Below are 22,060 nucleotides of genomic sequence, written 5' to 3'. Positions count from 1 at the left end.
GCCTAGAGCATTTATTTGAAGAAAATGTCAACTGGTCAAAATAACAAATACGATGCCATGTTTTCAGACGTCGAATAATGCAAAGAAAACACGCTTATATTCATCTTTAAACAACACGACACTAACTTCGGAAGAGTTCAGAAATCAATATTTGGTGGAATAACCCTGATTTCCAATCACAGCTTTCATGCATCTTGGAATGCTTCTCTTTACCTTCACATTGCCGTTGGGTGAAATGATTAAAGCAGCTCGGCGGCTTATGACCTTCCATCTTCCTCTTGATCACAAACAAACAAACAAGAGGTTTTCAGTGGGGTTCAGGTCAGGAGATTGGGCTGGCCATGACATGGTCTTTTTTTGTAATTTATTACTAAATAAATGGTCTAAAAGACCATTTTTGAAATTGGGAGGAAATTTTGTCAGTAGTTTACAGAATAAAACAAAAATGTTAATTTTACTCACATACATACAAATAGAAAATTCCCTTATTTTTCTAGAGCCTTCATTAATTTATAATGCATATTTAACTTGATATGTAAAATAGTATATATAAAAGTACCAATCCTAAAAACTCAGAAGACTAATCCTGGAGATTATTATTTGCTTCCATCTACTGGTCAAGTCAGTTGCTGCCTACCTAACAGACGATGAAATACTATACATTTTCACTGTAATCCCTTAATCTTAAGGAAATACAGCAAGGTAAAAATGTGAAGCTATACATAGAAATCTTCCATAATAAACAAATACTCTGTTTTCATATAAAGTTATTAATTTTTTAATAACTTAAATTGTTTTTAACAATAATTAGAAACTTTTAATTTTCAACTTGAAATGACAAATTATATTTCCCCGACTTGTGGACAAGTTATACTAAGATGTTGTTCTGTTTTGTCTGGTGCGGTTCACACAACTGCAAAGGAAAGTGACAAACTGAGACCCAGTGGGCTGAACATCAGGAGGGGTTGTGAAAGAAACAAGAAAGTGAGTCTGTCACATAAAAAAATTCACAGGAAAGAACTGAACTGTACAGTTGAAGAGGTCTTCTGTTTGAACTTCAAAACCCAAGTAAATGCCCCAGAGAAAACAGACCCACCCACACACACACAAATAGGATTTGTAGCTTGATGAACACAAAAACTACACCAACTGCAAGAACCGTGATAAATCTGTTCTTTAAAACAAGCAGACCAAAGACTGAAGAGTCTAAGTTGAGAAAGTTCAATGAACTTACATTCATATAATCATTTCTTTTTTAAAACACCTGAAGAAAAAGGTCTTGAAGACATACAGTGCTGAGGCAGGTGTTAAAATTGTCCTCTGGTTTGAAGTTTCAGTCCTCTTTCTGTTTTTGTTGTAGGTCTCAGGTCTCAACTGGCACTAAACATTATGCTGATCCATGAGTGGATAGTGGTTGACAGGTCATAGCAGAAAGTTAGTGTCCAACAGATGGAAAATGTCTTGAACTACTTATCCAAATAGGAAACAAGGGATAATAATTTTATATTAGTTTTAAAATTAAAACTAATCTTGGGGGTGGGGGTGGCATGTTTAACCAATTTAAAAAAATACGTTCCATGAGAAAACAAGGCTTTTAAAAAACTTAAATGAGGGAGAAAATAATAATAAAATAAAAATAAAAAACATTAACATCAACCCTTCCTGAGAACAAAAAAACATTGCTTGTTCCTCAGTGTGTGTGTGTGTGTGTGTAGGGCAGACAAGGACAGGGCAATCAGTCCTGATTTACTTGGCTGGTTTGTCAGTATCCCTGCAGTCCATTATAAATCTTTTGAGATGGTGCCTGTTTCAGAAGTTGTCTTATACCTAAGAAAAAATGATTTGTAGAATTTATTAACTCACAAATGCATAAAAACATCCAGAAACACCACAGTAGTCACACAGAAGAGGGACAACTTTTTTTTAAATCCCATTTTTTATATTCTCTAGATGTTCTCTTACCATCTTTCTGTTGGTCATCAAGCTGCTCCTTTGGAAAATCTACATCAAAGGTGACTATGAGCGATCCACGGATATTGTTGTTGTCAAAATTTGGTAGGCCCTCACCCTTCTTCCAAATACGCGCTCCTGGCTTAGTGATTTTATCTCTCACAATGTGCACCTACAAGACCACAAGATGAGTCTCTGTGAGTTTGTGAACAGCCTTATTTTACACAGCAAACACAACGACACATGACAACAGGAGGATATTAGGGATGCACATTATTTTGTGTTCACATTGGTTATCAACCAATCATTTTTAAGTAATCTGTACCTGTCAATACTAATATTTATTAGCAAATGTTGGATATCCACCTTAATGGTGCATGTCATCAGAATGAGTTGCTGTGCATGAATGAATGTACATGATGTGAAAAAACTAATGTAACTTTAAATTTGATATATATACAAACATACATACATAATAAATCATGTACAGGCCAAATTTTACATTCTAACATAACCATAAAGTTCACAAAAAAAAAAAGTAAATCTGTTGAAAGTAAAATCTGGGAGATTAAACGTGCCTTGTGGCCATCTAAATGAGTGATGTACATCTCAAAACCGACCAGCGCCTCTACCAGAGAGATGGTGACGTTTGTGTAAAGGTCGTCACCTCTGCGCTCAAACAGAGGATGCCTGGACAAGAAAAAATTTACATGTGATAAACTGAAACTCAATTTTAAATCTCACTCTTTCAAACAGCAACATTGATTGAAAGTATATTAAACATACATCAAGAGTTCAATTAATTATTCTTATCACAATAATATGATATTACTTTACTCTTACTTCAAAACTTTGATGCGGAAACGCAGATCTCCAGGCTCACCATCAATGTGAGGTTCACCTGAAGTCAGTCAAACAACAGATACACACTTGATAAATCATGCTGCAGTATCTAGCAAATTCATAAAATTAAGTGTTACTGTACTGAGTTATCTGTAGAATTATTTCCTATACCTTCCCCAATGAAAGGGTATTCCATCTCATCTCTCACACCCTGCTCGATCTCCACCTCTAGTGTTCGCTCTTCATTCACAAGCCTGGAAACAATGATACAGCACTTCATGAAAATCATGAACCGTCTTGGTGAGTCAAAGTGAGAGTGATTATCGGGCAAACTTACTTGATATTGGGGCATTCATCACAGACTACTTCCTGTGTCATCTGGAAGCGACCTGGTCCTAGCTGTGTGGTTCTCATTTCCTGCCGGCAGTTGCATTTTCTTTTGCCTGGCGCTTCTTTTGCTACAGGTTTGTTTCGTACCACCTACGTGTTGAAGAAGAGAGGAAACACAGGAAAGACAGGAAAAGGAAAAGGAGATTACTGTACATTACCATGTGACTATGTACACTGCCAAACAAAAGCCTATAAAAGAACACAGAAGGTCTGAATACTACAGTACATCAGGAAGGAAATGGAGAGGGATCAAGAACAAAAAGAAACTCACCTCCACAAAATTCCCTGAATACACCTCTTCTAGGGTTACTTCAAGATCCAGGATGATGTCATTACCCCTGGGAATATCCCGGCCGGCCGGCTGCCTATTTCCACCGAACATAAACCCAAAGTCGCCGAAGAAACTTGAAAAACAACAACAAAAAAACATATGAATATCAGTGCAGTCACATAGTGTAGACTGAATGTGCAGTTACAGTGACAACATTTTTGTTTCAAACAGACATGCTTCTGAAACTAGATGAACAACTATGCATCAGACTTTTGAAAATCTATAATACAAGCTCATTTGACAAATCAAACAATGTTAATGGAAAAATGCACAAAAATATCAGCAGTTAACTGTTAAAGAAAATGTTAATTAGGTGGGTGCCATCTTAATATTGTAGGCTTGTTTACCTGGAGAATATATCACCATGTGAACTTTGATGGCCTTCCTTTAACCCCTCCTCTCCATATGCATCATACTGTTTCCTTTTCTCCTCATCTGAGAGCACCTGCGTTTAAAAAGCACCATAAGAAAATAGTTTTTTTTACCCTGGAAAAACATCAACTCACTTATAGCCAATGTCAGAAATTAACTTTGCCCCCTGAAGTTGTTGTTCTACATTTATGAGATTATTTTTGTTTAACAGAAGAACATAAAGGACACTTTAGTGTATAAAGCCATGATTAGATATTATGAAATATACAAAATGTTGGATAGCAGATAAATAACAGTCATTTTTGCCTGCATCAGCATCCTGCTGAAAAAATAACTCAGATGTACAATCATAATCATATTATATACTCATCCTTAAGTTAATCATCCATAATTTAATATATAAATATATTTATTTAAGTCTAATTATTACTGTTGCATGTTATATTTAAAATATTTATTTATAAATAAAAAGGTATGCTTTTAAATTCCTTTACAATATTGTTTATGTTACAATAAAGTCGACCAATGACTAATTTCCTTTAAACAATAAATCATTTACTGTGTAAAAATTAAACTTTGTAATATTGTAGGCTACAATGTGTACAAGCTACACTAGCGATCCACGTCACAAATCAAATGAATGAAAATAAGCAGATGTTTCAACCAATCAGAGGCGGCCACACATTTCTTCCAACCAATCAAATCGCTCCATCGGTTCGTTTCTAACAACAACGATCATGCTTGTCATATTGACTGGCATCATACTGACGTTTTGTTCAGAAATAATAAATATGTCTAGCGATGCTTTAGTAACACAAAGCATAGCCAGTTCAAACATTTGTATTATAGTTACGCTTACGCATAATATTTACACGAAAACTAAGTCACATTAATTTTAATATATATAACGGAGTAAAAAAAAATTTGTTCAACATATGAAGCGTAGTCAAAACGAATAAAAAGCCCCACGTGAAATGACTTAACATAAACAGCCATACCTCGTAAGCAGCTCCAAGGTCTGCAAATTTGTCCTGGGCATTTGGGTCATCTTGGTTTCTGTCTGGATGAAGCTGCAATGCCAGCTTTCTGTAAGCTTTCTTAATATCTTTAATTGATGCTGATCTAGTAACCCCCAAAATTTTGTAGAAATCCCTCCTGAAAATACAGATTATTTTAGAACTTTTGAATCATACATCAGTTCATACATTCAAATTATTGATGAACAGATACAGCTAACGTTACATGGATACGGATGTCTGTTTATTTAACATACACAATCTTGACGAGGAAATCAGCCAAGGCACAATAAAAGCTTCAGATATTTCTAAAATGTATATAAACATGTGGCATCGATGACAAGCTGCAGCCTTGTTACAGCAATTATCGGTAGGCACTTAAAAATTAAAAAATAAAACTATGTCCTATTTTTAAAAAACACTCCGGCCTTTAAATAAACACATTAAATTACAATAAATAACGAGGTTATATAAAGTAGTTTATGGCGAGATTCATCAGCATGATGCATGAACAGTGGCGTAGACCAATCACAGTGAAACATGTGTACCAGCCAGAGTAACGTTAGTGAGTTTATAATGCACTGAACCTAAACAATGAAAATAACACGATATTCACTTACCCAGCCAACACTGTCACTATCAAATATAAAAGCAGAAAACACACACTCGACAGTTTCATTCCTCTAACAGCCATGGGTACTTGTGTTTCTTTCAGAAGTCCAATAAAACACACCGGCTTTCTGTGATGTCTATCAAAAAGCCTCTTCCTGCTCTGTCACAAGTCCCGCCTCTTTTTAAAAAGGAAGTTTTATAAAAGTTCTATCGAAAGAAGACTCACTGAGTCAAGAAAACGTCATTATATTATATTATATTATATTATATTATATTATATTATATTATATTATATTATATTATATTATATTATATTATATTATATTGTGTTGTATTATAATATATTATATTATATATTAGAATATATTATATTGTTTATATTGTATTATATTCTATTATAAATTCGGAATATATATACAGAATATCCCACAAGAGCTACTACTAAATATAAGATGGAACTTTATTTATTTGCATTTATACTTTATTCAAATACTTATATTTTATTTTATTTTATTATCACTATTTCGTTCTGTGCGCAACTTTTATTTTGTTTTCATATCCGTGCAGAGAGTTTACACAGTGTACTTCCGGAAAGAAATGGCATCTTTGGATAGGGTGAAAGTGTTGGTCTTGGGAGATTCTGGTAATAAATATTATCTAAATAATCTATCGACCTTCATCTCTGTAACCTAGAATGTGAATGTAAATTTAAAATGTAACCGCGTTGTATAATATTCGACTCAAGCTGGAGGTATTAGCCTGCCACATTAGCTTGGATTTCTGCAATACTAGTATTATGTTTATTATTATTAGAGAATATCTATCACGAGGAACTTCATCCCACTTAGCTGCTAGATGTTGTACAGAGATACTTTGTAAGCCTCGATATGTCACCCTCCTCTGGCTCTGATCAGTGTTATTTTATGTCTGTTGACAGGAGTAGGGAAGTCCTCTCTTGTACATTTACTTTGCCAGAATCAAGTTTTGGGGAATCCTTCATGGACTGTAGGCTGCTCAGTGGACGTCAGGGTACAGTGAAAATTATCAGTAATTATTATTAATGAACTGTGTTATTATCATAGCAAAACCTGTCTTGATTATTTGCACAGGTACATGACTACAGAGAAGGCACTCCAGACGAGAAGACGTACTACACTGAACTCTGGGACGTTGGAGGATCTGTTGGCAGTGCCAGCAGTGTTAAAAGCTCTAGAGCTGTGTTTTACAATTCTGTAAATGGTTAAGTATCAGACACAAAAATTAAAAGTTGTATTTTCATGTGCACAAAAAGACGATGGAACATTTGCAATGACTCTTCTTTAATGCTAAATCACTATGTTTGTCTTTTTCCTGCAGGCATTATTTTAGTTCATGATCTGACCAACAAGAAATCCTCCCAGAATCTGTACCGCTGGTCACTGGAGGCCCTGAGCAAAGACTCCTCTCCAACTGGCATCATTGTATCAAATGGGTGAGTCAAGGTTAACTTCTGATTCTGTTAGAATGATTGCATCAAGCATTTCTTCAGCTGAAATACAATGCTTATATTTTGTGGTAAATAAATCAGAATACAGAATATTTGATTATGTCTATAATTGCCTAGATATGCTGAAATAAGTTCATTTTGATGTTTTGCACTTGCAGAGATTATGATAGAGAACAGTTTGCAGAGAACTCAGTTCCTCTCCTGCTAATTGGCACCAAATTTGATCAGATCCCGGAAAACAAGAGGAATGATGTCCTGACCCGCACTGCCTTTCTGTCTGAAGACTTTAATGCGGAAGAGATTAACCTTGTGTGTGCCTTTTAGTGCTGTTATAATGTTTTTACCTAAACTAACATAATATTAAGCCAAAAAAAAAAAAAAACTTGTCCGTTATGCATTCTGAGCTTTTTCCTGCTTTTTTTCCCAGGATTGTACAAATCCACGGTATCTTGCGGCCGGATCATCAAATGCTGTTAAACTGAGCCGTTTTTTTGACAAGGTAGCAACTTTAATTAAACTAAAGTCTGTATTTCCTTTTTTGACCCTAATGATTCTCTGTCATTTTGTGAGTAAATGTCTGATATATCTCTGTGCAGTGTATTAACATGTATATATGTTGTGTCTCTTTTAGGTAATAGAGAAGAGATACTTCACAAGAGACCCTAGCCAGGTGATTGTGTGCTTTTCTTTGTTTACATGTGACTTCAATTGTGTAGCCACAAATGAGCATATTTGAAATAATGTTGTTTTGCAGTAGTTTTAGAGAATCACTTATAAGATTATAAATCAAATTGTAGATGTCATTAATTTATAATTAATTTTATTGTGGAATAATTATTTTGTTAATTGGCAACCTATTGTTTTCTTTTTTTCTTCTTAGATGCAGAGTTTCACAGACAGGAGGCGCTTTAATTTCAAGAGTCTGCACAGTGATTGAGTGTACACATATACTTTAGATTGGTGGGTTTAGTCCTGTTCATAATCTGAATAAGCATATTATGCATATTCTTCTGCCATCATGTTCTTCTGCAAAGACCAATTAGTTTGAGGGAATGTTTTTTTTTGCAAATAAATAACATTAACATCCAGTTTACTCACATGTATCTCATATTCTGAGATTGTCTGTATTTTCATATTTTATGTTCAATAGCAATTTGAAATCAATACTTTGGGAATTTGAGGATAGGAGGACTGAGATAACCTCACAATAATCCTAAATTGGAAATATCCCATTTTTCCCCCTTCTCATGTTTACTGTTTGTACTAATGAGGTGACATGGACCCTTGTTTTCTTTGGTAAAAGGTCATCTATGTTTATAGTATCATCTAAAGTGAGATGGCAGAGTTTTTTTAATTTATTAAATAAACCATTTCTACTTAATCTTTAGGATCATCTGAAAGGAATACAAGAAATCATAGATTTACAGTTTTTATTGTTGATCTTTGTAATTTAAAAATAATAAGCCTTTGCTATATTAGCAAGCTGTTAATACTGTGCATGTACAGAACTCTTTACTCGAGACAACATTAAATAAAGATGCATTTCAATAAACTCTGTTAGTGTCCTCTTTTCCACTTCTTTATAGGCTATATAGTATATAGCAACCTAGTATTTATATATAACATATAGCAACACTGCATGTCCTATATTCTGAGATCAAGTGTCGATGCCACATGATTCTGCATTCTGAAGTGAACAGCAGTTTGAGAGTGACTTCCTGCAGCACCCTTGATGAACTTCGTGGTTAGTTAGTACCCCAGCACAGCCAACAACATATTCACATTAGCTGGCATTTTTCCATCCCTGTTTGAACAGACAATAATGTAGTTCATGTAATTTTCTTAAATCTTAAACATTTATAGTCCGATTTTTTTTATTAAATGTAGAAATATTTCATTTCATGTTATTACCAACCTCAAAATGCTTTGGTGTAATTCAGTCAACTATCAGATAAGAAAGCATGAATCACATTTTACTTCATGTGATAACCTACAGTATAAACTTGTATCATCTCGGATATTCATCTGTAATATAAATAAATAGATGTTAGACCCCCATTCATTGCCCAAGTGGGATTTGAACGTGTTTTTTTAAAATAGTTGAATCAGCTTTATCTAAAGTATTTAAGAGTAGTTGGTTGTGAGTGACCGGATACACTTTCAAATAAGACAGAACAACATGTAAAAAATGCATTTCCTTAGAGATGGTGGTAGACATGTTAACACCTAACTAGAATTTTCGAAACTCTGGCTCAAACACACCTCCTAACCTCACCACACACTTCAAAGGGGCTTCATAGGGGGACTTTTTACGCTACTCGGAGCAAAGAGGTATGCAATCACAAGAGCAACACCTGGTTTTAGCAGGAACAGACTAATTTAAAAAGTATGAAACAATCACACACTTGCACACTAAACCCCACACAAGTAATTATAAATGAAATAATAATACATTTATTTTATATAGCCCCTTTAAAAGTTACTTTCTCATGGCACTTTATATAAAAGCTTTACAAAAAGTCAAACACAACAATAAAATAACATTACACTGTAAATATAATAAAAGGCAGATAACCAAAAACAACACAATAGAAAAACAAATCAAGTAAAAGCACTTCTAAAATAATTTTTTAAGACAAGTTTTAAAAATATGTAATGATTTTGCTTCCCTGATGTCAGCTGGGAGAGAAATCCACAGTTTTGGAGCATATGATAATAAGTCATTGACAACTTTAACCAAGGCTGTTTCAGCGCTATGCATTTTCCTAAACCCAGATAGAAGGGGCTCGAACAAATTATTAACCATTAATGAGACGTAACAACACCCTCTGGACGAAAGTTGCAAAAATTGTTTAAATCAGTTTTGCTTTTTTTAATACAGTAGTGACCGCAGTTTTAAGTGCTGTTGGCACAACCAGTAGACAAGGAGTCATATATTATAGTTAGAACAGCAGGGCACAAATAACCGAGACAAGATTTAAATAAATTAAAAAGCAAGTACATAATTATTATTTTATTTTTTTATTAAGGGAAAGCAATGTATTTTATTCTGTTCTGCCCATTTAAAAGCACTTTAAGCAAAGTTGTAAAAGTGTGAAGTACACAATACTGCAATCAGGCTACTTTTCATTGTTGAACTGACTGTCTTTATAGATAACAATATATTTAAATTATAACTAACTATTATTGATGAATGAATGTTTGTTCTGTTTATCCCACTAAAATAAGCTTCTCCTTGTCATCTCCTACATCTGGTGATCTAAACGGATGACTTAATGAATATTGCAGTTTATTTAAAGGGGTTTTATATGGTCAATGAATAAATACTTCACATCAGAAATCAAGTGTTATTACCTGTTTATTAATAATCTCAAACTGGCTAAACATATAGGGTTTTGACAGTTGCAGCAGAACAGGTAATTAGCAGAGATATGCAGACTTTTTAACCAATGTTCTTTTTAATCCAGGGGAGGAAGTAGTAGATTTTTACATAAGCTTGAGGATATGTTTTATTTACACAGTTACCATCATAGGTATATGAAGCGATTCCTTGTGGTTTGTTTTTGCAGATAAGAGGACTTCCTGAATCACCCTAATGAAGAAGGACAGAGGAAAAACATTAATATAATATAATATAATATAATATAATACAATATAATATAATATAAAACATAATATAATAATATAATACCTGACAAAAAGCATGTTTCCCATCTGAAACACTACAGATCATTCTCTCAGAGTTGAAGTATTGCTGCCACATTTCTTCACATTTTGAGTTCTCCTGCAGTGTAAGAGTGACTTCCCGCAACACATTTGATCCCTCTACTGCTTTTGGGGTTATTGACCCCCAACCAGCAATTGAGCATTTAACATTAGCTGATGTTTTTCCCTTTTTCTTAGGAAGAGCCATAACTTTCACAAATTTATTCAGCTTGGCTTTCTTCTTCAGCTACAAATAACAGAAAATAATTTAAAGAGTGCAAGCAAAGCGCATAATATAGAGTCACAGAGTGAAGATGAAAATACCTTTAGTAACATGATATCATAGCTGTAGTCCTTCTCATTATCAGGTTGAAACTTAGGATGTCGGATGCATTTTATCACTGGGATTCTCTGGTGGCTCTTCTCGTCCTGCTTGATGTTGTGAGCTCCCAGAAGAACCTCAAAGTGGTCCGGTCCACAGAAGGCACTGCAAGGGAACAAATTAAAAACTGTGTAAGCCTTGAAGCACTTGAATAACTAAAACACAGAATTACAGATAGATGAGACAGATAGATAAGCTAAAAGTCTTGAGGCTATAACTTTTTGAAAAGCATCATAAATAATCCTTCACACACATCCTGGGACATACTCATTCAAACAGTGGGCCGTTGTCAGTACATAATCCTCTTTGATCAGCATCCCTCCACATGTGTGATGATTATTTTTAAGCTGAATAGATGCCATGTATGGTCTGGAATGAGGTTTAGCCTCTTTTCCACCAATAATACCACTCTCCATCCCACCTGTGACAAAAACAGAAGTAACACACCATTACCAGACTATTTAAGGAGGTATTGAATGTACATACTTTTTACAATTTGCATTCTAAGTATATTATTTTATTTTCATTTATATTTGAATATATTTTTTATTTTCATTTATATTTTTCACAATTTTTGAGTTTTCAGATGTTATGCTCTTGTAAAATGATGCACAATGTGAATTCAGGAAGAAAAGAATGAATAATATCTTACCAGCCACAGAGATACCAAGGAGAAGAAGAAAAGCGTATAGAACCATGGTGCAACTGCAACTGCAACAGCCTGTGTTAAAGCATTAGTGTGCATATGCTATCAATAATATACTTAGACCCACTCACTAGCCTCACTAGTTGTATCTCCTCCCCTCTTACCTCAAACCACAAAATGTGTGCACAAAATAGCAAGCAACCATAACTCAGGAATCATTACATTTGAGTTACAGAGTAATAAAATACTCTACTCAATTAAGTGTACTGTTATTAGAAATGAAATACAATAAAAAGTACCTTGATTCCAAATGTCATGTTTGTTCAAATTATTTGTTGGTTTATTATAGTGTTGGTGTCATATAGTGATCCCACACTGACTGACTGACTGACTGTGTACATAGTATTTTTATTCATAGTCAATGACTGGACGTTGGTTGTGGCAAGCATAAAATATCAATGTGTGACATCAAAAAGTTACAGGTCTAAAAGACATTTTAATTTCTCTTTTTAATAGAGAGCATGTTTGTAACATACAAAAAGTGGGTTATTTCTAATTATAAATCATATTTTGAAGGTTGTTGCTGGCCTTCTAATGGCATTTGTACTTCACATCAATTTTATGGACATTTTAATTTCATAACATCTTATAAAATATATAATGGTGCCTATAGTATAGTCTCTGGCCTAGGCTCTAGCACTATGACCCTAGAAGGACCAATCAATGAATGTATAATGTCTTTCAACATCAACAATGAACAATGTTCTGTAGCTTCATATGAACCAAATTTCTACAGCTGATTTTATCTGCTTGATAAGATTATTTTTACTTTATTCATACAGTATGCAAGCAGAGGTGGACAGTAACAAAGTACATTTACTTGAGTACTGTACTTAAGTACACATTTTGAGTATCTGTACTAAAGGCAATTTGACCAAAATCAAAAATACAGGCGTTTCCATCCTAATTATGCTTTTAAACTAAAGTTTGCCTCGGGTAGATTAACAAAAAGACCCTAGGTTGCATTTTGGCGACAGTTATCCTTGAACATCAATCTGACGTTGGATTCGTTGGATTCTTAGTGGACCTAGATCCTCCCTGAAAACAACCAAGGAGGCAATACAGACAAATAAAGTTTGTTTATTAGTATATATATATATTATTATAAAAATTTTTTTATGAAGTTCAAAAATAAAACAAACCTGGAAATGGCAGCAGGGAGTAGCCAAAACTTCGATGCTGTTTCAATCACTTAATGTTCTCCCTAATCCACGGAAGGAAGGCAGATATTTTCATGTAGACCTCAGGATACTCCTTGGATGTACAGTTACCAGGATGTGTGTATGCAGCCATCCCTTGAATTTTAGAGTCACAAAAGAGAGGACTGCCAGAATCACCCTAGAAAGAAACAGATGAAAGGCTTAAATGTATTCTGCCAGTATTTTTTGTTAATCATCTAAGTGACATTTCAGTACCTGACAGAAAGCCCTTTTCCCATCGGAGATACTACAGATCATTTTCTCAGAGTTGAAATAGTCCTTCCACTTGTTTTTACATTCAAAGCTGAACTGCAATTTGAGGTTTACTTCCCGCAGAACCCTTGATGCTTCTCCTCCGGGTTCTTTCATACCCCAGCCAGCAATGGAGCATTCCACACGGGCGGGAACATTTTCAATGGTCTTAGGTAGATCGATAACATCCACAAACTTATTCCGCACAGCTTTGGCCCTCAACTGTAACATATCAATCAGTGAATACCAGAATACAAAAATTGCACAATCTGAGCACAAGCACAATCTGAGCAGCATGAATACCTTTAGTAACATAATATCATAGGTGAAGTTATTTTTTGTATAATTGCGATGTGGGATGTGCTTCTCTATTTGGAATATCTGCTGGCTCTTCTCGATCTGTCTGATATTGTGAGCTCCCAGAACAACTTCTAAGTAGTAGATGTTTTCAACACTGTGAAAATATTTAATGTTGAGGTTATTTTAAAGCATCATGTCAGAACATCCTTACAAACAAAATAAAGGCTAAAATACCTAACTTTTTTAAATCAGTTTAATAATCAACTGTTTTTGAATACTACATATTAACCAGTTTATTAAGGATATATGGATGCATACTTACTCCAAACAGTGGGCTGACGTCAGCACATAATCATCCTTAATCAGCATCCCTCCACAATAATGTTCTCTTTTATACTGGAGAGATGCCATGTATGGTCTGGAATGAGGTTTAACCTCTCTGCCTCCTACGATACCACTCTCTAACCCTCCTGTGATAGAGGATATCATGGGAACTAGAGTTTACTTAAACTTAGTTTAACTTGAAAATATGACCAAAAAACACAAGAAAAATGGTTATGAGCTTATTATTATTATTGATGTATTTCTCCTAATATATCACAATGATTTAAACTGTTTGAAAGCCATTGGTACAAAAATGTGGATATGTACATAAGTCTAAAAAAACAAATGGGATCTCATTAAAATATTCCAACCCAAATCAATCTACTTGAAGATGTGAATGTCTTACCGGACAGAGAGAGGACAGAAAGCAGGAGACCGACGCTGAGCAGCATGATGTATAAATGTGCTGATACACGAATGGAAAATGAAAGGCATTTGACTCTCAGTGTTGCCTTTATACTGTCTGACCTATATTCTCTGTTGCATATGAAAGTATACAACGGAAAGGTGTAGGGGAAGGTTCTGAAATGCTTATATTATTAGCACAGTGGGTGCAGTTCACTGAAAAATTAAGGTTCATTTTGTTTCATTCATTGGTTCATAAATTATGACATTTATTCACCATCATGTTGTTCCTGACCTGTATTACTTTACTTTCTTCTGTAGAACACAAAGAATGTTAATAACCAAGCAGTTTGGGTGAACACTGACTTCTATTATATGGATAAAAAAAACTGTTTTTGTTGTTGTTGTTTTTTCAAAGTATGTTATTTCATGTTCCACAGAAGAAAGTCATACAGGTTTGGAACAGCATGATGACAGAATTTTCATTTTTGGGTGGACTTCCCTTTAAGGATTATGCGAAAAAATATAACATTCACATTAAATGAATGCAAAAGAGCTTTAAGAAGATTCCAATTCATCACTGTGTAGTATAAAACCTCCCACTAGCTTAGTTGTGATTTGACAGGAAAGGCTGGTATGATGACATTTTCTGTGGCATATGTGATGGCCATCAACTTTTGGCCCACAAACTACCACAAACACAGTCAGTTTGCCCTAATTCCTATTTCTATTTTTATTTGAGTGTGACCACAAGTTTCCATCCATTTTTTTCTTATATGACTGATTTCTACAGGTTTTTCTCCAGTTGCAATACGAATCATGGGGTTATAATAGAACCTCACCTCCCACTCTAAAATATCAACATAATACACAATTACTCTTAAATATTATTGATATTTATTGAACTTTTCATAAACACCAGTGATAAAAATTTAAGAGGCTGTTTATGCCCCACTTGAAGGCCACATATCATCATAGACCAAAGACTCTAAGACACAGTGATTTTGTAAATTGCAGCTCTGATTTATCCGCTTTCCTTCTTCTTGGTCTTTACGAAGGGTTGGTGCAGTACATCATAAAGCCTTCTTGCCTAAATGAACCACAATCAGGAAAAGTGATTAAGACACATACCCTTGGATTGGTTAAAAGTGTCAAATGCACTTATTGTTAAAAAAAAAAAAATCTATCAAAGTACGATGCTACGTTACGAATAAAGCCAACAGTTCAAAATATGATATCAAAGTGTCCCTACACACCTTCTGTGGACCGAGTCCTGGGCACAAAACTAGTTCCTCCTTAGAAGCCTTAATGATGCCCTCCAAAGACTGAAGAGATAAAATACCATCAATATAAGAACATAAAAGTATTTCAAGTTTTTTTATGTACACTACCATCCAAAAGAGGTCTGTAAGGTTTTTTAATGTTCTTGAAAGAAATCTCTTTAGTGTCACATGATCCTTCAGAAATCATTCTAATATGCTGATTTGCTGCTCAAGAAACATTTATTATTATTATCAATGTTAAAAATAGTTGTGCTGCTTAATATTTGTATTTAATAATTCTTAATAGTATTTATCTGAAATCAATTTTATGCATCCTTGCTGAATAAAACTAATAATTTATTTAAGAAAAAGTATCTTTTGAATGGTAGTGTAAGTAATAATAAGATGTGCAACATCTAAAGGAAAAGTATTCCTTACAGAAAAAGTAGACAGCAGAGTCATGGCATCTGTCTTATTGACAGACTTTACGGTGGTTAAACAATCTGTAACCTGTCAAATAAAAAGAACGTGCGTTTTATAGAAATGACGCCATCAGTGTTTGATTAAAAGAAACCATACATAATAATTTCAGATGTATAAATTGATTTTTGGGCTCTAACCTGGGACAGGTAATTTTTCTCCACTTGTTCTTTCAGAAGATCCGCAGGTTTCTTCTCGTAGGATTTAAATGTCTCAAGGTACCGACCTGCTTCTTCAGGACTTACACATACAAACAGGTGTGTTTAGTTAAAGGAACTAAATTAAAGCACTAAAAACTAGCAGGAACTTTAACAGCTCATATTTACACAAGCCACTCAGGAAATTCCCCTTCAGCTTGATTATTTAGAACTATCCCCTTACCTCCAGGCCAATATGAGGGTACAGTCAGCCATGATGCATATTCGAGCAAGCTCTTTCAGTGCATGATGAGGGTCTTTCTGATAAATGAGGAACACAGAAATGGGACATGAACATCAGCAGTCTCTAACTGAATTAAAGCTGCTTAAAACTTCAAAAACAGGCACTAAGCCAGCATTTATTTATTTAGCATTTCATTCAGAAAGAGATTTAAATAACACAACAAAAGAACAAAGAAATGCAAGTGTGAGTGAAACAGACAGACTCACCACATCAACCTGGATGAGCAACACTCTGAGGGTGAAACTCTGTCCCAGCTGTTTCAGACGCTCATGGATGTAGTCTGGGTTCAGATTATGGTAACGCACACTGTGGTCATGAGAGAGAGAGAAAGAGAAACTAAAAAATCCCATATAGTACTGATATATGTTTCGGTAATATAAACACTATTAAAAAAGTGAATTTGTAATTCAGTCAAATGAAACCACTGGTTAAGGGGCTGAAAACTTCTGCAATGATTCATATATTAAACACAAAAAGCATAAGCAAAAGCCATATACATAAAATTAAAAATCCAATTACAAATTGCATTTGTTAATTAACATTTCTCAGCTGATTCTACATTGTCTAAAATGTATTGTCATACCAATCATTACAGTCACCCACAACATGTTTACTTCCTTGAATTCTCACTAATTTTCTTTGCAAAGAGAGATGGAGGATGATGTGGTTTCACACCTGACTAAGTGAGACGATTCCATTTAACGAGTTTAAAGTGCACGCACACTTGCTGGAAACCATGTTTCTATCATTTAACACTTGATTTGCCATTAGAAATGAAGTATTATGAAATATTATTTAAAAGATCTGCACAGATGTTCAGTAATTGGTTTGATAACAAAAGCCACACATCTCACACACACAGAAAAAAAAAAAAAACACATTGAAGTAGTACTTTGTCTTAGACAAACATTAAACTAAGCAAATAAAGGATAGAGCAGAGCTGGCAACATATATAAAAGTGGCATTTTCATAAACATAAAGAAGACCTATTATACTTTCTTACATTTTCAACTTTCTTTAGTCTGTAATATTAAGACATGCAAAGTTACAAAGCACAAAGTCCACTCAAAAAGGAGTTATTTTCTATATCAGTAAGCACTGTTTCTGAACTCCCTGAAACGCCTCCATTGTAGTCTTGAGTATATATATTCCTCACTATTCACTATATTTCTCATTTAAATAATTTTAATTAATTTAATTAAATAATAATCGAAACACACTCGAAACGGTTGTCAATCACAAAACACGAGTCCAGCTGACCAATCAGAGCTCATTGTGCTTTTTTGGAAAGAGGGGCTTCATAGAGACAAGAACTAAACAGTGTTACTGACAGATTGGGAAGAGAGGTGCTGCAACAAAAAAAAATTGTAAAAAAGGACAAAAAAAATAAAAAAAAAAATACCTTACCACCTATTCTTTCCTCCATGATTGAGTGCATTAAAATCCAACAAGACGTGTACACTTGGGCTCAAGTGTGTACAATGAAAACAGTGACAGCACTGTTTCCATATTTATCTCCATCGGTGTCCTGAAGCTTCTAGCTTTTCAATGTGTACATTTGGATTCCTATTTTGAAGAAGAAACATTGGCAACTGTAATATTATAAATAATCCCACTGATACTATACATATACCCACAAACCAACCTGAGAAAAAGAGCACACGTTGTCCGTCCCAAAACGTAGTCTGGCACCACTTCTCCAAACTCCCATGGAACATTTCTCACAAACTTTAGGATGGGGTTGCCTCTCTGTATACAGATTAAAAACATATCTTAATCAAGTTCTATATTTAATTGTTATATTTTAATATTTGTTATATTAAAAATCAAGTAAAAGGTGCATTCAGTAAGTTTTGATTTACACTGCCGTTTAAAAGTCCGTACGATTTTTCATGTTTTTGAATGAAGTCTCTTCTGCTCACCAAGGCTGCATTTATTTGATAAAACAAAAAAACAAAAACAGTAATACTGTGAAATATTATTACAATTTAAAATAACTCTTTTCTATTTGAATATATTTTAAAATGTAATTTATTCCGTTGATGGCAAAGCAAAATTTTCAGCGTCATTACTCCAGTCTTCAGTGTCACATGATCCTTCAGAAATCATACTAATATGCTGATTTGCTGCTCAAGAACATTTCGTATTATTATCAATGTTAAAAAAACAGCCGTGCTGCTTCATATTTTTGTGTATTTCACAATATTAATATTTTTACTGTATGTTTGATTAAATAAATATAGCCTCGATGAGCATAAGATATATTTTTTCCAAAAACATAAAAAAATCGTACCGTCCCCAAACTTTTGAACGATATGTTTTAATGGCTTTTCTTCTTCCAAATGGTCTTGGACTAATACTGACACTTATCGACACGGAAGCATGAAGTCAATTTATTATATGCTGCTACTTCACACAAGAGTATTTATCTAACACAATATTACTATACAATTCTTTATATGTGAGAATAAAGGGAAACAATTTTAAAATTAGGGGGAAAAATACTGAGCGTACCTTTTAAAGATAGGAAAATGATAGATAATGAACATGCGTTATACAGACCTGTCGAGGACTGACAATAATACTGTTCCCAGATCCTAAGAGATGAGGAGGAATGATACGACTCTCCAAACTCTGACCTTCCTCTTTCGTCTGATCTTCTGTTGGTACCTCTGCTGGTCCCTGCTGTTCAGTCTCGGGTTTTCCTGAGTCTGTGGATGCCGTACTAACTGAGCCGCTTCCAGCTGTGTTTACACTGCTTTGTCCTGCGGCATCGTTCCTACATTGGGCAGCAGATATTTGTTTCTCTGATCCATGAGCTGCTCCCTGAAGCCCCCTGTTTTTGCTCTGAACAACAAACTCTGCATAGGACAGTGGTTGGCCAGGAGCTGGAACAGTTGAGGCCTCGACTTGACCATCTTTGGCCTTAAACAACGATGCCACCTGTGAGAATAAAAGGAACCAGGATACTTGCATCATTTCAGAGACATTGCCATCTGAATAACTTAATGTAATCTTAAAGGTGCCATATATTCTTCTGCAGCATTTTTTATTTTATTCATCTCTTGCAACTTATTATTTTTGTCATTTGAACATTACATTAGAACTGTCATTAAAAAACAAGGTGTTGGGCAAGGCTAAAACAATAAAAATATACACATGAAAAGCATTTGAAAATGAACTTTTCAAATGCCTTCTATGTATAGATTTTCTTAACCTTGTCAAAAGACTGTTCTAGTGAGATTATGAAAATGCATTACAAAACATTCATTTTAAAAGTTTTTGAAAAAATGTTGAAGAAATGTAGAACTATGATGATCTGTAGAACATGTTTTACTATGATGATCCAAACAATGATTGAAATAAAACTATTACTGTGAAAATTTATTTTTATACATATTTGAAAAATTAAGATGACCCCACAGTTATGGCATCATTTCCATCACACACACACACACACACACACACACACACACACACACACACACACACACACACAAAAACATTTCATTCCCACAAGTTACTGTTGCCTACTTGTTTCCTAAGGAGACAACAGTGTCAGTCAAGAACATGGTTGATATAAAATAAGATATAAGGGGAAAACACCACAAAATCTAAATAATTTAATTTAAATATCAAAAAGTGTGTTTAGGAGATTTTATATACTCAAACCATGCACAGTCATAACTGTGCTTAAATAATGATGTTTGATGTGTTCTCTCTCGCTCGCTATTCTAAGTGAGAAAATTAAGTCAAAATAACGAGGGGCGTTTTAAAAAAAATAATGCATGGCCTCTTAGGGCCTCCGTAATGCGAGGATCTTCCAACGTTTATGATCCACTGAGGAAAAATGTCATATGGGTTTGGAAAGGATAAACATGGGGGTAAGTAAATTATGATAAAACTGTAATTTTGAGTGAACTGTCATATGGATCAAATGTATGAATCCAGCTTGTTGTGGTTTATTTTAAGTTCTGTCTTGAGTGTTGCACTTACTGATCGATAGTGGTAACGTTATATGTTAGTTAGACTGTTGCAGTGTGCAACATGATGCAATGCATCAGTATGAATTGAGTCATCAACACCTTGTTATGGCCAAACTTGCAGTGTGCAAACTTGCTGTGTGAAAGTAGCTCATCATGTTGGTAACTTTAGATCGTGCTTGTTTAGTAAGGTTAAGTCCCCTGGCTTAATATCAGTGGTGATAGTTCATGTATGAATGGACTTTGGTGAGGTTTGAACCTCCATACTCACAGTTATTAAGACCTCTGCTACTACAACACACCATACCAACACAATCATAGTAACGTTAGCTGCTAAGGAAACAAAACCCACCGGACTTCTTTCCTTTGTGAACGCCGAGTCGTCCAAATTGATATTGAATTTCTTTTTTTCCATTTATAAGTTATCAGTGACTGCACAAATCATAGAAACCAAACATACTAGCAGCACATCTGCCGCCATCGCAGAAAAACAAAACAGTGTCAGACAAATGTGTCAAACACAGAAACATCGATCGATACGGAGACGCTACTTGTACTACCCGACAGATGGCGCCCAAACCCGGAATTTATTATATTTGCTCACATTATTCGAAAGATGTTTTTAATACTTTCACGATGCTTTTCACACACGGTGTCCCAAATGTAGCCTGCCGATTTTTAATGTTATTCAAAAGTGTATTTTAAACAATATTGTACTTCCGTAAGTTTTTAAACATTTACCATAGTTGATATGGTATAGCCTATAATACGGTCATTTAGGCTACATTTCAGACTGAAGGTTGTTGCTAGCTGATAATATTTTAAATAATACATTTGTACCATTTTATTTGACATTTTATTTTCATATACTATATATAACTCATTTTATATAATTTAAAACACTTGATTAAACCTTTACAGATATAGTCCTTGTGACAACTTCCACATGTGACAGCTAGCCCCAGTGCCTCCTATTATCAGTTGGCACTTTTGCAGTAGCATGGTACTTTCTTTTCCTTTAATATGAAAAATTATCATTAATGGACATTGACTAAAGTCTCATTCATGACTTTTTTTTTATCTCATCTCAGTCCTCAGAGCATCATGTTCAATGTTTTTATAATGTTAGAGGTTATCCAATTAAGAAACCCAAAGTCTGACAGACATCTGTGTATTGCCCATTTAACCCTGTTTGTGTGTGTATGTGGATGGCGTTTCGGGACGTCCTGCCACCGTGCCATAGCATCATGGGTCCCACAGACAGATGGTGCCAGCTTCTTTCTGAAGTCATGTTCATGCCCTCCAAGAGATGTGATGCATTTACACAACACGCACAAACCTTTGGCATCACACCAATGTATGTCAGTCACCTTTCAGGACAAATCAGACAAGATCATAAGTTGAAAGACAGTATGGATGCGCATAGACACACACACAAACACATTCACATACATGTATGAGCAACCATGAAAGATTTGTCTGGTTAAGTAAGGGTGTGACAAGGACACAGTTAGAGTTTTAAGGTGAGCGGGGCTGTATATCCAGCCTGTGGAGCAAAGGACTGTGGGTAAAGACGTCAAGCCAATTAGCTGCTCCATGGGTATAACCTTAAATACGTGTC

General features: G+C 34.7%; 4 protein-coding genes across 4 annotated transcripts; 1 reads left to right on the top strand and 3 right to left on the bottom strand.

The window, feature by feature from the left end:
• Positions 1–754: 754 nt before the first annotated feature.
• dnajb11 (DnaJ heat shock protein family (Hsp40) member B11) lies at positions 755–5,683 on the bottom strand. Its single transcript, XM_084422421.1, has 10 exons — positions 5,523–5,683; positions 4,885–5,041; positions 3,862–3,959; positions 3,455–3,587; positions 3,131–3,273; positions 2,965–3,047; positions 2,794–2,851; positions 2,529–2,640; positions 1,963–2,122; positions 755–1,827 (listed from the first exon to the last, which is right to left on the bottom strand). The coding sequence occupies exons 1-10, from the start codon at positions 5,594–5,596 to the stop codon at positions 1,763–1,765; spliced, it is 1,083 nt and encodes a 360-aa protein (XP_084278547.1). The 5' UTR covers positions 5,597–5,683; the 3' UTR covers positions 755–1,762.
• Positions 5,684–6,079: 396 nt separating this feature from the next.
• On the top strand, positions 6,080–8,556 carry rabl3 (RAB, member of RAS oncogene family-like 3). The gene is made up of 8 exons (XM_084422153.1): positions 6,080–6,157; positions 6,452–6,543; positions 6,624–6,753; positions 6,871–6,985; positions 7,159–7,309; positions 7,428–7,499; positions 7,632–7,670; positions 7,881–8,556. Exons 1-8 carry the CDS (start codon positions 6,112–6,114, stop codon positions 7,935–7,937), a joined length of 702 nt encoding a protein of 233 aa, XP_084278279.1. The 5' UTR covers positions 6,080–6,111; the 3' UTR covers positions 7,938–8,556.
• Positions 8,557–10,303: 1,747 nt separating this feature from the next.
• Positions 10,304–14,409, bottom strand: LOC311298993 (uncharacterized protein). The gene is made up of 10 exons (XM_084422376.1): positions 14,275–14,409; positions 13,867–14,014; positions 13,548–13,698; positions 13,209–13,466; positions 12,985–13,131; positions 11,740–11,812; positions 11,355–11,508; positions 11,030–11,192; positions 10,692–10,952; positions 10,304–10,592 (listed from the first exon to the last, which is right to left on the bottom strand). Exons 1-10 carry the CDS (start codon positions 14,318–14,320, stop codon positions 10,443–10,445), a joined length of 1,551 nt encoding a protein of 516 aa, XP_084278502.1. The 5' UTR covers positions 14,321–14,409; the 3' UTR covers positions 10,304–10,442.
• A 738-nt stretch (positions 14,410–15,147) lies between these two features.
• On the bottom strand, positions 15,148–20,947 carry ercc1 (excision repair cross-complementation group 1). Its single transcript, XM_084421185.1, has 9 exons — positions 20,792–20,947; positions 19,019–19,399; positions 18,102–18,205; positions 16,663–16,762; positions 16,397–16,473; positions 16,156–16,255; positions 15,974–16,045; positions 15,530–15,598; positions 15,148–15,363 (listed from the first exon to the last, which is right to left on the bottom strand). Exons 1-9 carry the CDS (start codon positions 20,852–20,854, stop codon positions 15,298–15,300), a joined length of 1,032 nt encoding a protein of 343 aa, XP_084277311.1. The 5' UTR covers positions 20,855–20,947; the 3' UTR covers positions 15,148–15,297.
• Positions 20,948–22,060: the final 1,113 nt, after the last annotated feature.

The sequence above is a fragment of the Rutilus rutilus genome (assembly GCF_951802725.1).
Source record: "Rutilus rutilus genome assembly, chromosome: 10".
In the NCBI taxonomy this organism is placed as follows: domain Eukaryota; kingdom Metazoa; phylum Chordata; class Actinopteri; order Cypriniformes; family Leuciscidae; genus Rutilus; species Rutilus rutilus.
The sequence above is the reverse complement of the archived record's forward strand: the minus strand, read 5'-3'. Positions and strand labels throughout refer to the sequence as shown.